The 18,481-nt window shown below is 60.6% G+C and overlaps 1 protein-coding gene across 1 annotated transcript in view; it reads right to left on the bottom strand.

Annotated features, from left to right (window-relative positions):
* Window positions 1–18,481, bottom strand: part of WBP1 (WW domain binding protein 1) — an 87,768-nt gene that overhangs the window by 3,928 nt on the left and 65,359 nt on the right. Inside the window, exon 2 of the mRNA XM_073668328.1 lies at window positions 5,405–5,566. Coding sequence (XP_073524429.1) covers window positions 5,405–5,566 — 162 coding nt within the window. The remainder of the gene's footprint in view (window positions 1–5,404; window positions 5,567–18,481) is intronic.

Consider the following 18,481-nt stretch of genomic DNA (forward strand, 5'->3'; position numbering starts at 1 on the left):
TCATCATTTTTTTTTCTTTACTTTTGAAAAAACCCCAACCCTAACCCTAGCCCAACCCTAACCCTAGCCCTAACCCTAACCCTAGCCCTAACCCTAACCCTAACCCTAGCCCTAACCCTAACCCTAACCCTAGCCCTAACCCTAACCCTAGCCCTAACCCTAACCCTAGCCCTAACCCTAACCCTAGCCCTAACCCTAACCCTAACCCTAGCCCTAACCCTAGCCCAACCCTAACCCTAGCCCAACCCTAGCCCAACCCTAACCCTAACCCTAGCCCAACCCTAGCCCAACCCTAACCCTAGCCCTAACCCTAGCCCTAACCCTAGCCCTAACCCTAGCCCAACCCTAGCCCTAACCCTAACCCTAGCCCTAACCCTAGCCCTAGCCCTAACCCTAGCCCTAGCCCTAACCCTAACCCTAACCCTAACCCTAGCCCTAACCCTAACCCTAACCCTAGCCCAACCCTAGCCCAACCCTAGCCCAACCCTAGCCCAGCCCTAGCCCAGCCCTAACCCTAGCCCTAACCCTAGCCCTAACCCTAGCCCTAACCCTAGCCCAACCCTAGCCCTAGCCCAACCCTAACCCTAGCCCAACCCTAACCCTAGCCCAACCCTAACCCTAACCCTAGCCCAACCCTAACCCTAGCCCTAACCCTAGAGTTTATTTTTCACGCCATTCCTCTTGTGGTATAAGTTATTAGACGACTTTATGCTTCGGGTCGGTGCGATTACAGCGATACCAGATTCATATCGGGTTTTTATGATTGACAGCTGTCACACACTAAAAGACGCTTTTTTTGCAAAGACTAGTTTTTACATCGCCATATTTTAAGAGCTATAATTTTTCCAGATTTTGGCCGACAGAGTCATGTGATGGCTTGTTTTTTGCGGGACAAGTTGACGTTTTTATTGGTACCATTTTAGGACACATGACATTTTTTGATCGCTTTCTATTCCGATTTTTGGGAGGCAGAATAAACAAAAACCAACAAAACCGGACAATGGAGCTGTATGGCGGCTTGTTTTTTGCGAGACAAGATGACGTTTTCAGCGGTACCATTTTTATTCATATTCGTCTTTTTGATCGCGTGTTATTCCATTTTTTGTTTGGCAGTATGATGATAAAGCATTGTTTTTTGCTTCGTTTTTTATTTATTTATTTTACAGTGCTCACTAAAGGTGTTAACTAGTGGGACAGTTTTATGGGTCAGGTCGTTCCGGACGCGGCGATACCAAATATGTGTACTTTTATTGGTTTATTTTTTTTTTCATAATAAATAAATATTATGGGTTCAATATATTTTTATTTATTTATTTTTCGATCGCAGCATTGCGGGGGTTAATGTGCAGGGAGCGGTGCGGGACCGCTCCCTGCACATAGCACCGGGTGTCAGCTGTGACAATCAGCTGACACCCGGTGGCGATCGCCCCGCACCGCTTCTGTGCGGGTGCGATCGCTGCACACGTAATAGTACGTAGCTGGTCCATAAGTCCCAGGGCGCAGCTACGTACTATTACTGACATGGTCATAAAGGGGTTAAAGATTCCATAACAACAGGGTCTGTACCACAGGACTGGCGTATAGCAAATGTGGTGCCAATATTCAAAAAGGGGACAAAAACCGAACGTGGAAATTATAGGCCGGTAAGCTTAACCTCTACTCTGGGTAAAATCCTGGATGGTTTCCTAAGAGATGCTATGATAGCGTATCTGAAGAGGAATAACCTCATGACCCAATATCAACATGGGTTTACGAGGGACCGTTCCTGTCAGACTAATCTGATCAGCTTTTATGAGGAGGCAAGTTCTGGACTGGACCAAGGAAATGCAGTGGATGTTGTGTATATGGACTTTTCAAAAGCTTTTGATACGGTTCCACACAAAAGGTTGATACATAAAATGAGAACAATGGGGAGAGGGGAAAATATATGTATGTGGGTTAAGAACTGGCTCAGTGATAGGAAACAAAGGGTGGTTATTAATGGAACACACTCAGACTGGGTCTCAGTTAACAGTGGGGTACCACAGGGGTCGGTATTGGGCCCCCTTCTTTTTAACATATTTATTAATGACCTTGTAGGGGGCATACAGAGTAGTATTTCAGTATCTGCAGATGACACTAAACTCTGCAGGGTAATCAATACAGAGGAGGACAATTTTATATTACAGGAGGATCTATGTAAACTAGAAGCTTGGGCTGATAAATGGCAAATGAGCTTTAATGGGGATAAATGTAAGGTCATGCACTTGGGCAGAGGAAATAAGCATATAATTATACATTTTAATTGTAAAACACTGGGCAAAACTGTAACTGAAAAAGACCTGGGTGTATTGGTGGACGACAAGCTCACGTTTAGTGGCCAGTGTCAGGCAGCTGCTGCAAAGGCAAATAAAATAATGGGATGCATTAAAAGAGGCATAGATGCTCATAAGGAGAAGATAATTTTACCTCTATACAAGTCATTAGTGCGACCACACTTAGAATACTGTGTACAGTTCTGGTCTCCGGTGTATAAGAAAGACATAGCTGAACTAGAGCAGGTGAAGAAGAGCGACCAAGGTTATTAGAGGACTGGGGGGTCGGCAATACCAAGACAGGTTATTAGAGGACTGGGGGGTCTGCAATACCAAGACAGGTTATTAGAGGATGGGGGGGTCTGCAATACCAAGACAGGTTATTAGAGGACTGGGGGGGGGGGGGTCTGCAATACCAAGACAGGTTATTAGAGGACTGGGGGGTCTGCAATACCAAGACAGGTTATTAGAGGCCTGGGGGTCTGCAATAGCAAGACAGGTTATTAGAGGACTGGGGGGTCCGCAATAGCAAGACAGGTTATTAGAGGACTGGGGGGTCCGCAATAGCAAGACAGGTTATTAGAGGACTGGGGGGTCTGCAATACCAAGACAGGTTATTAGAAGACTGGGGGGTCCGCAATAGCAAGACAGGTTATTAGAGGATGGGGGGTCTGCAATACCAAGACAGGTTATTAGAAGACTGGGGGGTCTGCAATACCAAGACAGGTTATTAGAGGACGGGGGGGTCTGCAATACCAAGACAGGTTATTAGAGGACTGGGGGGTCTGCAATACCAAGACAGGTTATTAGAGGACTGGGGGGTCTGCAATACCAAGACAGGTTATTAGAGGACTGGGGGGTCTGCAATACCAAGACAGGTTATTAGAGGACTGGGGGGTCTGCAATACCAAGACAGGTTATTAGAGGACTGGGGGGTCTGCAATACCAAGACAGGTTATTAGAGGACTGGGGGGTTTGCAATACCAAGACAGGTTATTAGAGGACTGGGGGGTCTGCAATACCAAGACAGGTTATTAGAGGACTGGGGGGTCTGCAATACCAAGACAGGTTATTAGAGGACTGGGGGGGTCTGCAATACCAAGACAGGTTATTAGAGGACTGGGGGGTCTGCAATACCAAGACAGGTTATTACACTTGGGGTTATTTAGTTTAGGGGGGATCTTATTACTATGTACAAGTATATGAGGGGACAGTACAAAGACCTTTCTACTGATCTTTTTACTCTGAGGCCTGAGACGGGGACAAGGGGGCATCTTCTCCGTCTGGAGGAAAGAAGGTTTAATCATAATCACAGAAAGGGATTCTTTACTGTAAGAGCAGTGAGACTATGGAGCTCTCTGCCGCATGATGTGTAATGAGGGATTCACTACTAACATTTAAGAAGGGCCTGGACGCCTTTCCTGAAAAGTATAATATTGCAGGTTATATATACTAGATTCCTTGATAGGGCGTTGATCCAGGGATCTAGTCTGATTGTCGTATGGAGTCGGGAAGGAATTTTTTCCCCAATGTGGAGCTTAGTGTTTGCCACATGGTTTTTTTTGCCTTCCTCTGGATCCACATGTTCGGCTATGGGGTGAACTAGATGGACTTGGTCTTCCTTCAACCTTAAAAGCTATGTTACTATGATAGTGTACAACAGAGACAGAGACCGGTCAGTACAAGATTCTGACATTAACAGTACTACTGTATGACAACTCAAATCCTCTGAGTAATAATGCATATAATAATAATAATATTTTTTATTTATATAGCGCCAACATATTCCGCAGCGCTTTACAATTAAGTAGGGACATATACAGACAATATAAACCATACAATGTATCACATTTCACCAGTTACAGGAGCAGTGAGGGTCCGGCTGCTCGCAAGCTACAATCTATATAGAAATGGGGGGACACAATAGGTAGAATATGGTCATCAGCCAGTATCTAAGGGCAGTTACCATGTGCTACTGGGAGCATGGAGGATGTGGAGACAGATGAATACTCAGGAGCAGATTAAGATTAACATTGAGGAGGGGACAGGGGAGAGTTAGGTGGGTAGGTTGAGATGATCAGCTTGTCTAAACAGATGTGTTTTTAAAGCGCGCTTGAAGACGTGGTGTCTAGGCATCAGTCGGATCGTCTGGGGAAGAGCATTCCAGAGAACTGGCGCAGCACGGGAGAAGTCTTGGAGACGGAGGTGCAAGCTTCAGATTATGGGGGATGTCAGTTTTAGGTCATTTGTAGAACAGAGGGCACGTGTAGGGCGATAGACAGAGATGAGATATAAGGCGGTGCAGAACTGTGGAGAGCTTTGTGGGCAAGAGAGATCAGTTTGTATTATATTCTGTGGCGAATGGGTAACCAGTGTAATGACTGGCACAAGGTGGAGGCATCGGTGAAGCAGCTGGACAGAAATACGACCCTGGCTGCCGCATTCAGGACGGATTGGAGAGGAGAAAGTTTGGTAAGAGGGAGACCGATCAGAAGAGAGTTGCAGTAGTCCAGACGAGAGTGAATAAGAGACAGTAAGCGTTTTTGCTGTATCAAAAGGTGAGAAAAGGTCGGATTCTGGAGATGTTTTGAAGGTGCAGGTGACAAGAGCGGGCAGGGCTGTGGAATTGCTAAGCCAAACCTCCGACTCCCTCATACACGGCTGATGTGTAAGTGATACATTTTCTGCAGCACAGATTCATCTCAGTAAATTCCAGACCCTGAGATCAGGAATAGGACGGACATTTATAGGACATTTCAGAACTTTCCAGAATTCTTATGAAAAAATATTCCCCACAAACTGCATTGAACGACTGCACCCAATTTATTATAGATTTTAGGAGTTGGAGTCGATCCATTTTATATCGACTCCACAGCCCTGTGAGCGAGTGAGTGATTGAATAAGGGGAGTAAAGGAAAGTCGTGTGTCAAATAGGACTCCAAGACAGCGGGCGTGCTGCGGGGAGTTATGGTGGCGTCACCCAGGGAAATTGAAGAGTCAGGTACAAGGGATACTATGGGGGGGGGGAAAGAGCAGATCCCAGGGGTAACAATACTACTGTAAACACAATGGTAGTATTTGGGTGGGCAATGGGCACAGCTGCCACTTACTCAGGTCCAGCATGGATGGCGGGTAGTGGCAGGCACGGTGGTAGGCAATGAGGTTGATCTCCCGCTGCCGCTGCTGATGCTGGAGGCGGAGCTTGGCGCGACGATGGCGATAGGCACAGCAGCAACTCAGGAGAATGAGAACCGTCCAGAGGAGCCAGAACCCTGCGGAGGCAAGAGCGGGTGACTGATGACCGGGGGGCACAGTACACACAGCGGAGGCAAGAGCGGGTGACTGATGACCGGGGGGGCACAGTACACACAGCGGAGGCAAGAGCGGGTGACTGATGACCGGGGGGCACAGTACACACAGCGGAGGCAAGAGCGGGTGACTGATGACCGGGGGGCACAGTACACACAGCGGAGGCGAGAGCGGGTGACTGATGACCGGGGGGCGCAGTACACACAGCGGAGGCAAGAGCGGGTGACTGATGACCGGGGGGCGCAGTACACACAGCGGAGGCAAGAGCGGGTGACTGATGACCGGGGGGCACAGTACACACAGCGGAGGCGAGAGCGGGTGACTGATGACCGGGGGGCACAGTACACACAGCGGAGGCGAGAGCGGGTGACTGATGACCGGGGGGCACAGTACACACAGCGGAGGCGAGAGCGGGTGACTGATGACCGGGGGGCACAGTACACACAGCGGAGGCGAGAGCGGGTGACTGATGACCGGGGGGCACAGTACACACAGCGGAGGCGAGAGCGGGTGACTGATGACCGGGGGGCACAGTACACACAGCGGAGGCGAGAGCGGGTGACTGATGACCGGGGGGCACAGTACACACAGCGGAGGCAAGAGCGGGTGACTGATGACCGGGGGGGGCACAGTACACACAGCGGAGGCAAGAGCGGGTGACTGATGACCGGGGGGCACAGTACACACAGCGGAGGCAAGAGCGGGTGACTGATGACCGGGGGGCGCAGGGCACACAGCGGAGGCGAGAGCGGGTGACTGATGACCGGGGGGCACAGTACACACAGCGGAGGCAAGAGCGGGTGACTGATGACCGGGGGGCGCAGTGCACACAGTGGAGGCAAGAGCGGGTGACTGATGACCAGGGGGCGCAGTACACACAGCGGAGGCAAGAGCGGGTGACTGATGACCGGGGGGGCACAGTACACACAGAGGAGGCAAGAGCGGGTGACTGATGACCGGGGGGCGCAGTACACACAGCGGAGGCAAGAGCGGGTGACTGATGACCGGGGGGCGCAGTACACACAGCGGAGGCAAGAGCGGGTGACTGATGACCGGGGGGCACAGTACACACAGCGGAGGCAAGAGCGGGTGACTGATGACCGGGGGGCGCAGTACACACAGCGGAGGCAAGAGCGGGTGACTGATGACCGGGGGGCGCAGTGCACACAGCGGAGGCGAGAGCGGGTGACTGATGACCGGGGGGCACAGTACACACAGCGGAGGCAAGAGCGGGTGACTGATGACCGGGGGGCACAGTACACACAGCGGAGGCAAGAGCGGGTGACTGATGACCGGGGGGCACAGTACATACAGCGGAGGCAAGAGCGGGTGACTGATGACCGGGGGGCGCAGTGCACACAGCGGAGGCAAGAGCGGGTGACTGATGACCGGGGGGCGCAATGCACACAGCGGAGGCAAGAGCGGGTGACTGATGACCGGGGGGCGCAGTACACACAGCGGAGGCAAGAGCGGGTGACTGATGACCGGGGGGCGCAGTACACAAAGCGGAGGCAAGAGCGGGTGACTGATGACCGGGGGGCGCAGTGCACACAGCGGAGGCAAGAGCGGGTGACTGATGACCAGGGGGCGCAGTACACACAGCGGAGGCAAGAGCGGGTGACTGATGACCGGGGGGGCACAGTACACACAGAGGAGGCAAGAGCGGGTGACTGATGACCGGGGGGCGCAGTACATACAGCGGAGGCAAGAGCGGGTGACTGATGACCGGGGGGCGCAGTGCACACAGCGGAGGCAAGAGCGGGTGACTGATGACCGGGGGGCGCAATGCACACAGCGGAGGCAAGAGCGGGTGACTGATGACCGGGGGGCGCAGTACACACAGCGGAGGCAAGAGCGGGTGACTGATGACCGGGGGGCGCAGTACACAAAGCGGAGGCAAGAGCGGGTGACTGATGACCGGGGGGCGCAGTGCACACAGCGGAGGCAAGAGCGGGTGACTGATGACCAGGGGGCGCAGTACACACAGCGGAGGCAAGAGCGGGTGACTGATGACCGGGGGGGCACAGTACACACAGAGGAGGCAAGAGCGGGTGACTGATGACCGGGGGGCGCAGTACACACAGCGGAGGCAAGAGCGGGTGACTGATGACCGGGGGGCGCAGTACACACAGCGGAGGCAAGAGCGGGTGACTGATGACCGGGGGGCACAGTACACACAGCGGAGGCAAGAGCGGGTGACTGATGACCGGGGGGCGCAGTACACACAGCGGAGGCAAGAGCGGGTGACTGATGACCGGGGGGCGCAGTGCACACAGCGGAGGCGAGAGCGGGTGACTGATGACCGGGGGGCACAGTACACACAGCGGAGGCAAGAGCGGGTGACTGATGACCGGGGGGCACAGTACACACAGCGGAGGCAAGAGCGGGTGACTGATGACCGGGGGGCACAGTACATACAGCGGAGGCAAGAGCGGGTGACTGATGACCGGGGGGCGCAGTGCACACAGCGGAGGCAAGAGCGGGTGACTGATGACCGGGGGGCGCAATGCACACAGCGGAGGCAAGAGCGGGTGACTGATGACCGGGGGGCGCAGTACACACAGCGGAGGCAAGAGCGGGTGACTGATGACCGGGGGGCGCAGTACACAAAGCGGAGGCAAGAGCGGGTGACTGATGACCGGGGGGCACAGTACACACAGCGGAGGCAAGAGCAGGTGACTGATGACCGGGGGGCACAGTACACACAGCGGAGGCAAGAGCGGGTGACTGATGAGCGGGGGGCGCAGCGGAGGCAAGAGCGGGTGACTGATGACCGGGGGGCGCAGGGCAAGGCGGAGGCAAGAGCGGGTGACTGATGACCGGGGGGCACAGTACACACAGCAGAGGCAAGAGCGGGTGACTGATGACCGGGGGGCACAGTACACACAGCGGAGGCAAGAGCGGGTAACTGATGACCAGGGGGCGCAGTGCACAGCGGAGACAAGAGCGGGTAACTGATGACCGGGGGGCACAGTACACACAGCGGAAGCGAGAGCGGGTGACTGATGACCGGGGGGCACAGTACACACAGCGGAGGCGAGAGCGGGTGACTGATGACCGGGGGGCGCAGTACACACAGCGATGACCGAGGGGCGCAGTGCACAGCGGAGGCAAGAGCGGGTGACTGATGACCGGGGGGCACAGTACACACAGCGGAGGCAAGAGCGGGTGACTGATGACCGGGGGGCACAGTACACACAGCGAAGGCGAGAGCGGGTGACTGATGACCGGGGGGCACAGTACACACAGCGAAGGCGAGAGCGGGTGACTGATGACCGGGGGGCACAGTACACACAGCGGAGGCGAGAGCGGGTGACTGATGACCGGGGGGCACAGTACACACAGCGGAGGCGAGAGCGGGTGACTGATGACCGGGGGGCACAGTACACACAGCGAAGGCGAGAGCGGGTGACTGATGACCGGGGGGCACAGTACACACAGCGGAGGCGAGAGCGGGTGACTGATGACCGGGGGGCACAGTACACACAGCGATGACCGAGGGGCGCAGGGCACAGAGGAGGCAAGAGCGGGCGACTGATGACCGGGGGGCGCAGTACACACAGCGATGACCGAGGGGCGCAGGGCACAGCGGAGGCAAGAGCGGGTGACTGATGACCGGGGGGCACAGTACACACAGCGGAGGCGAGAGCGGGTGACTGATGACCGGGGGGCACAGTACACACAGCGGAGGCGAGAGCGGGTGACTGATGACCGGGTGGCACAGTACACACAGCGGAGGCGAGAGCGGGTGACTGATGACCGGGGGGCACAGTACACACAGCGGAGGCAAGAGCGGCGGGTGACTGATGACCGGGGGGCACAGTACACACAGCGGAGGCAAGAGCGGCGGGTGACTGATGACCGGGGGCGCAGTACACACAGCAGAGGCAAGAGCGGCGGGTGACTGATGACCGGGGGGCACAGTACACACAGCGGAGGCAAGAGCGGGTGACTGATGACCGGGGGGCGCAATGCACATAGCGGAGGCAAGAGCGGGTGACTGATGACCGGGGGGCGCAGTACACACAGCGGAGGCAAGAGCGGGTGACTGATGACCGGGGGGCGCAGTACACACAGCGGAGGCAAGAGCGGGTGACTGATGACCGGGGGGCACAGTACACACAGCGGAGGCAAGAGCGGGTGACTGATGACCGGGGGGCACAGTACACACAGCGGAGGCAAGAGGGGGTGACTGATGAGCGGGGGGCGCAGCGAAGGCAAGAGCGGGTGACTGATGACCGGGGGGCGCAGGGCAAGGCGGAGGCAAGAGCGGGTGACTGATGACCGGGGGGCACAGTACACACAGTAGAGGCAAGAGCGGGTGACTGATGACCGGGGGGCACAGTACACACAGCGGAGGCAAGAGCGGATAACTGATGACCGGGGGGCACAGTACACACAGCGGAAGCGAGAGCGGGTGACTGATGACCGGGGGGCACAGTACACACAGCGGAGGCGAGAGCGGGTGACTGATGACCGGGGGCGCAGTACACACAGCGATGACCGAGGGGCGCAGTGCACAGCGGAGGCAAGAGCGGGTGACTGATGACCGGGGGGCACAGTACACACAGCGGAGGCAAGAGCGGGTGACTGATGACCGGAGGGCACAGTACACACAGCGGAGGCGAGAGCGGGTGACTGATGACCGGGGGGCACAGTACACACAGCGGAGGCGAGAGCGGGTGACTGATGACCGGGGGGCACAGTACACACAGCGGAGGCGAGAGCGGGTGACTGATGACCGGGGGGCACAGTACACACAGCGAAGGCGAGAGCGGGTGACTGATGACCTGGGGGCACAGTACACACAGCGGAGGCGAGAGCGGGTGACTGATGACCGGGGGGCACAGTACACACAGCGATGACCGAGGGGCGCAGGGCACAGAGGAGGCAAGAGCGGGCGACTGATGACCGGGGGGCGCAGTACACACAGCGATGACCGAGGGGCGCAGGGCACAGCGGAGGCAAGAGCGGGTGACTGATGACCGGGGGGCACAGTACACACAGCGGAGGCGAGAGCGGGTGACTGATGACCGGGGGGCACAGTACACACAGCGGAGGCGAGAGCGGGTGACTGATGACCGGGGGGCACAGTACACACAGCGGAGGCGAGAGCGGGTGACTGATGACCGGGGGGCACAGTACACACAGCGGAGGCGAGAGCGGGTGACTGATGACCGGGGGGCACAGTACACACAGCGAAGGCGAGAGCGGGTGACTGATGACCGGGGGGCACAGTACACACAGCGGAGGCGAGAGCGGGTGACTGATGACCGGGGGGCACAGTACACACAGTGGAGGCGAGAGCGGGTGACTGATGACCGGGGGGCACAGTACACACAGCGGAGGCGAGAGCGGGTGACTGATGACCGGGGGGCACAGTACACACAGCGAAAGCGAGAGCGGGTGACTGATGACCGGGGGGCACAGTACACACAGCGGAGGCGAGAGCGGGTGACTGATGACCGGGGGGCACAGTACACACAGCGGAGGCGAGAGCGGGTGACTGATGACCGGGGGGCACAGTACACACAGCGGAGGCGAGAGCGGGTGACTGATGACCGGGGGGCACAGTACACACAGCGGAGGCGAGAGCGGGTGACTGATTACCGGGGGGCACAGTACACACAGCGGAGGCGAGAGCGGGTGACTGATGACCGGGGGGCACAGTACACACAGCGGAGGCGAGAGCGGGTGACTGATGACCGGGGGGCACAGTACACACAGCGGAGGCGAGAGCGGGTGACTGATGACCGGGGGGCACAGTACACACAGCGGAGGCGAGAGCGGGTGACTGATGACCGGGGGGCACAGTACACACAGCGGAGGCAAGAGCGGCGGGTGACTGATGACCGGGGGGCACAGTACACACAGCGGAGGCAAGAGCGGCGGGTGACTGATGACCGGGGGCGCAGTACACACAGCGGAGGCAAGAGCGGGTGACTGATGACCGGGGGGCGCAGTACACACAGCGGAGGCAAGAGCGGGTGACTGATGACCGGGGGGCACAGTACACACAGCGGAGGCAAGAGCGGGTGACTGATGACCGGGGGGCACAGTACACACAGCGGAGGCAAGAGCGGGTGACTGATGACCGGGGGGCACAGTACACACAGCGGAGGCAAGAGCGGGTGACTGATGACCGGGGGGCGCAGCGGAGGCAAGAGCGGGTGACTGATGACCGGGGGGCGCAGGGCAAGGCGGAGGCAAGAGGGGGTGACTGATGACCGGGGGGCACAGTACACACAGCGGAGGCAAGAGCGGGTAACTGATGACCGGGGGGCACAGTACACACAGCGGAGGCGAGAGCGGGTAACTGATGACCGGGGGGCACAGTACACACAGCGGAGGCAAGAGCGGCGGGTGACTGATGACCGGGGGGCACAGTACACACAGCGGAGGCAAGAGCGGCGGGTGACTGATGACCGGGGGGCACAGTACACACAGCGGAGGCAAGAGCGGCGGGTGACTGATGACCGGGGGCGCAGTACACACAGCGGAGGCAAGAGCGGCGGGTGACTGATGACCGGGGGCGCAGTACACACAGCGGAGGCAAGAGCGGCGGGTGACTGATGACCGGGGGCGCAGTACACACAGCGGAGGCAAGAGCGGCGGGTGACTGATGACCGGGGGCGCAGTACACACAGCGGAGGCAAGAGCGGGTGACTGATGACCGGGGGGCGCAGTACACACAGCGGAGGCAAGAGCGGGTGACTGATGACCGGGGGGCACAGTACACACAGCGGAGGCAAGAGCGGGTGACTCATACAGGGGGGCGCAGGGCACAGAGGAGGCAAGAGCGGGTGACTGATGACCGGGGGGCGCAGTGCACACAGCGGAGGCAAGAGCGGGTGACTGATGACCGGGGGGCGCAGGGCACAGAGGAGGCAAGAGCGGGTGACTAATGACCGGGGGGCGCAGGGCACAGCGGAGGCAAGAGCGGGTGACTGATGACCGGGGGGCGCAGCGGAGGCAAGAGCGGGTGACTGATGACCGGGGGGCGCAGCGGAGGCAAGAGCGGGTGACTGATGACCGGGGGGCGCAGCGGAGGCAAGAGCGGGTGACTGATGACCGGGGGGCGCAGCGGAGGCAAGAGCGGGTGACTGATGACCGGGGGGCGCAGGGCAAGGCGGAGGCAAGAGCGGGTAACTGATGACCGGGGGGCACAGTACACACAGCGGAAGCATGAGCGGGTGACTGATGACCGGGGGGCACAGTACACACAGCGGAGGCAAGAGCGGGTGACTGATGACCGGGGGGCACAGTACACACAGCGGAGGCAAGAGCGGGTAACTGATGACCGGGGGGCGCAGTGCACAGCGGAGGCAAGAGCGGGTAACTGATGACCGGGGGGCGCAGTACACACAGCGATGACCGAGGGGCGCAGTGCACAGCGGAGGCAAGAGCGGGTGACTGATGACCGGGAGACACAGTACACACAGCGGAGGCGAGAGCGGGTGACTGATGACCGGGGGGCACAGTACACACAGCGGAGGCAAGAGCGGGTGACTGATAACCGGGGGGTGCAGGGCACAGAGGAGGCAAGAGCGGGTGACTGATGACCGGGGGGCACAGTACACACAGCGGAGGCAAGAGCCGGTGACTGATGACCGTGGGGCGCAGGGCACAGAGGAGGCAAGAGCGGGTGACTGATGACCGGGGGGCGCAGTGCACACAGCGGAGGCAAGAGCGGGTGACTGATGACCGGGGGGCGCAGGGCACAGAGGAGGCAAGAGCGGGTGACTGATGACCGGGGGGCGCAGGGCACAGAGGAGGCAAGAGCGGGTGACTGATGACCGGGGGGCGCAGTACACACAGCGATGACCGAGGGGCGCAGTGCACAGCGGAGGCAAGAGCGGGTGACTGATGACCGGGAGACACAGTACACACAGCGGAGGCGAGAGCGGGTGACTGATGACCGGGGGGCACAGTACACACAGCGGAGGCGAGAGCGGGTGACTGATGACCGGGGGGGCGCAGGGCACAGAAGAGGCGAGAGCGGGTGACTGATGACCGGGGGGCGCAGTGCACACAGCGGAGGCAAGAGCGGGTGACTGATGACCGGGGTGCGCAGGGCACAGAGGAGGCAAGAGCAGGTGACTGATGACCGGGGGGCACAGTACACACAGCGGAGGCAAGAGCGGGTGACTGATGACCGGGGGGCGCAGGGCACAGAGGAGGCAAGAGCGGGTGACTGATGACCGGGGGGCGCAGGGCACAGAGGAGGCAAGAGCGGGTGACTGATGACCGGGGGACGCAGTGCACACAGCGGAGGCGAGAGCGGGTGACTGATGACCGGGGGACGCAGTGCACACAGCGGAGGCGAGAGCGGGTGACTGAGGACCGGGGGGCACAGTGCACACAGCGGAGGCGAGAGCGGGTGACTGAGGACCGGGGGGCACAGTACACACAGCGGAGGCGAGAGCGGGTGACTGATGACCGGGGGGCACAGTACACACAGCGGAGGCGAGAGCGGGTGACTGATGAACGGGGGGCACAGTACACACAGCGGAGGCGAGAGCGGGTGACTGATGACCGGGGGGCGCAGTACACACAGCGATGACCGGGGGGCACAGTACACACAGCGGAGGCGACAGCGGGTGACTGATGACCGGGGGGCACAGTACACACAGCGGAGGCAAGAGCGGGTGACTGATGACCGGGGGGCGCAGGGCACAGAGGAGGCAAGAGCGGGTGACTGATGACCGGGGGGCGCAGTGCACACAGCGGAGGCAAGAGCGGGTGACTGATGACCGGGGGGCGCAGGGCACAGAGGAGGCAAGAGCGGGTGACTGATGACCGGGGGGCACAGTACACACAGCGGAGGCAAGAGCGGGTGACTGATGACCGGGGGGCACAGTACACACAGCGGAGGCAAGAGCGGGTGACTGATGACCGGGGGGCACAGTACACACAGCGGAGGCAAGAGCGGGTGACTGATGACCGGGGGGCGCAGTGCACAGCGGAGGCAAGAGCGGGTGACTGATGACCGGGGGGCGCAGTACACAGCGATGACCGAGGGGCGCAGTGCACAGCGGAGGCAAGAGCGGGTGACCGATGACCGGGGGGCACAGTACACACAGCGGAGGCAAGAGCGGGTGACTGATGACCGGGGGGCGCAGGGCACAGAGGAGGCAAGAGCGGGTGACTGATGACCGGGGGGCGCAGGGCACAGAGGAGGCAAGAGCGGGTGACTGATGACCGGGGGGCGAAGTACACACAGCGGAGGCAAGAGCGGGTGACTGATAACCGGGGGGCGCAGGGCACAGAGGAGGCAAGAGCGGGTGACTGATGACCGGGGGCGCAGTCCACACAGCGGAGGCAAGAGCGGGTGACTGATGACCGTGGGGCGCAGGGCACAGAGGAGGCAAGAGCGGGTGACTGATGACCGGGGGGGCGCAGTGCACACAGCGGAGGCAAGAGCGGGTGACTGATGACCGGGGGGCGCAGGGCACAGAGGAGGCAAGAGCGGGTGACTGATGACCGGGGGGCGCAGGGCACAGAGGAGGCAAGAGCGGGTGACTGATGACCGGGGGGCGCAGGGCACAGAGGAGGCAAGAGCGGGTGACTGATGACCGGGGGGCGCAGGGCACAGAGGAGGCAAGAGCGGGTGACTGATGACCGGGGGGCGCAGGGCACAGCGGAGGCAAGAGCGGGTGACTGATGACCGGGGGCGCAGGGCACAGCGGAGGTAAGAGCGGGTGACTGATGACCGGGGGGCGCAGTACACACAGCGATGACCGAGGGGCGCAGGGCACAGCGGAGGCAAGAGCGGGTGACTGATGACCGGGGGGACAGTACACACAGCGGAGGCAAGAGCGGGTGACTGATGACCGGGGGGCGCAGGGCACAGAGGAGGCAAGAGCGGGTGACTGATGACCGGGGGGCGCAGGGCACAGAGGAGGCAAGAGCGGGTGACTGATGACCGGGGGGCGCAGGGCACAGAGGAGGCAAGAGCGGGTGACTGATGACCGGGGGGCGCAGGGCACAGAGGAGGCAAGAGCGGGTGACTGATGACCGGGGGGCGCAGGGCACAGAGGAGGCAAGAGCGGGTGAATGATGACCGGGGGGCGCAGGGCACAGAGGAGGCAAGAGCGGGTGACTGATGACCGGAGGGCGCAATGCACAGCGGAGGCAAGAGCGGGTGACTGATGACCGGGGGGCGCAGTACACACAGCGATGACCGAGGGGCGCAGTGCACAGCGGAGGCAAGAGCGGGTGACTGATGACCGGTGGGCACAGTACACACAGCGGAGGCAAGAGCAGGTGACTGATGACCGGGGGGCGCAGGGCACAGAGGAGGCAAGAGCGGGTGACTGATGACCGGGGGGCGCAGGGCACAGCGGAGGCAAGAGCGGGTGACTGATGACCGGGGGGCGCAGGGCACAGCGGAGGCAAGAGCGGGTGACTGATGACCGGGGGGCGCAGGGCACAGCGGAGGCAAGAGCGGGTGACTGAAGACCGGGGGGCGCAGTACACACAGCGATGACCGAGGGGCGCAGTGCACAGCGGAGGCAAGAGCGGATGACTGATGACCGGGGGGCGCAGGGCACAGAGGAGGCAAGAGCGGGTGACTGATGACCGGGGGGCGCAGGGCACAGCGGAGGCAAGAGCGGGTGACTGATGACCGAGGGGCGCAGTGCACAGCGGAGGCAAGAGCGGGTGACTGATGACCGGGGGGCACAGTACACACAGCGGAGGCAAGAGCGGGTGACTGATGACCGGGGGGCACAGTACACACAGCGGAGGCAAGAGCGGGTGACTGATGACCGGGGGGCACAGTACACACAACGGAGGCAAGAGCGGGTGACTGATGACCGGGGGGCACAGTACACACAGCGGAGGCAAGAGCGGGTGACTGATGACCGGGGGGCACAGTACACACAGCGGAGGCAAGAGCGGGTGACTGATGACCGGGGGGCACAGTACACACAGCGGAGGCAAGAGCGGGTGACTGATGACCGGGGGGCACAGTACACACAGCGGAGGCAAGAGCGGGTGACTGATGACTGGGGGGCACAGTACACACAGCGGAGGCAAGAGCGGGTGACTGATGACCGGGGGGCACAGTACACACAGCGGAGGCAAGAGCGGGTGACTGATGACCGGGGGCACAGTACACACAGCGGAGGCAAGAGCGGGTGACTGATGACCGGGGGGCACAGTACACACAGCGGAGGCAAGAGCGGGTGACTGATGACCGGGGGGCACAGTACACACAGCGGAGGCAAGAGCGGGTAACTGATGAACAGGGGGCGCAGTGCACAGCGGAGACAAGAGCGGGTAACTGATGACCGGGGGGCACAGTACACACAGCGGAAGCGAGAGCGGGTGACTGATGACCGGGGGGCACAGTACACACAGCGGAGGCGAGAGCGGGTGACTGATGACCGGGGGGCACAGTACACACAGCGGAGGCGAGAGCGGGTGACTGATGACCGGGGGGCGCAGTACACACAGCGATGACCGAGGGGCGCAGTGCACAGCGGAGGCAAGAGCGGGTGACTGATGACCGGGGAGCACAGTACACACAGCGGAGGCAAGAGCGGGTGACTGATGACCGGGGGGCGCAGGGCACAGAGGAGGCAAGAGCGGGTGACTGATGACCGGGGGGCGCAGGGCACAGAGGAGGCAAGAGCGGGTGACTGATGACCGGGGGGCGCAGGGCACAGAGGAGGCAAGAGCGGGCGACTGATGACCGGGGGGCGCAGTACACACAGCGATGACCGAGGGGCGCAGAGCACAGCGGAGGCAAGAGCGGGTGACTGATGACCGGGGGGCACAGTACACACAGCGGAGGCGAGAGCGGGTGACTGATGACCGGGGGGCGCAGGGCACAGAGGAGGCAAGAGCGGGTGACTGATGACCGGGGGGCGCAGGGCACAGAGGAGGCAAGAGCGGGTGACTGATGACCGGGGGGCACAGTACACACAGCGGAAGCGAGAGCGGGTGACTGATGACCGGGGGGCGCAGGGCACAGCGGAGGCAAGAGCGGGTGACTGATGACCGGGGGGCGCAGTGCACACAGCGGAGGCAAGAGCGGGTGACTGATGACCGGGGAGCGCAGTGCACACAGCGGAGGCAAGAGCGGCGGGTGACTGATGACCGGGGGCGCAGTACACACAGCGGAGGCAAGAGCGGGTGACTGATGACCGGGGGGCGCAGTACACACAGCGGAGGCAAGAGCGGGTGACTGATGACCGGGGGGCGCAGTACACACAGCGGAGGCAAGAGTGGGAGACTAATGACCGGGGGGAGCAGTGCACACAGCAGAGGCAAGAGCAGGTGACTGATGACCGGGGGGCACAGTGCACACAGCGGAGGCAAGAGCGGGTGACTGATGACCGGGGGGCACAGTGCACACAGCGGAGGCAAGAGCGGGTGACTGATGACCGGGGGGCGCAGGGCACAGAGGAGGCAAGAGCGGGTGACTGATGACCGGGGGGCACAGTACACACAGCGGAGGCAAGAGCGGGTGACTGATGACCGGGGGGCGCAGTGCACACAGCGGAGGCAAGAGCGGGTGACTGATGACCGGGGGGCGCAGTGCACACAGCGGAGGCAAGAGCGGGTGACTGATGACCGGGGGGCGCAGTACACAGCGATGACCGAGGGGCGCAGTGCACAGCGGAGGCAAGAGCGGGTGACTGATGACCGGGGGGCACAGTACACACAGCGGAGGCAAGAGCGGGTGACTGATGACCGGGGGGCGCAGGGCACAGAGGAGGCAAGAGCGGGTGACTGATGACCGGGGGGCGCAGGGCACAGAGGAGGCAAGAGCGGGTGACTGATGACCGGGGGGCGCAGTACACACAGCGGAGGCAAGAGCGGGTGACTGATGACCGGGGGGCACAGTACACACAGCAGAGGCAAGAGCG

The sequence above is a fragment of the Phyllobates terribilis genome, unplaced genomic scaffold (genome assembly GCF_046119375.1).
Source record: "Phyllobates terribilis strain yellow unplaced genomic scaffold, ASM4611937v1 Scaffold_1__5_contigs__length_1240528914, whole genome shotgun sequence".
Lineage (NCBI taxonomy): Eukaryota > Metazoa > Chordata > Amphibia > Anura > Dendrobatidae > Phyllobates > Phyllobates terribilis.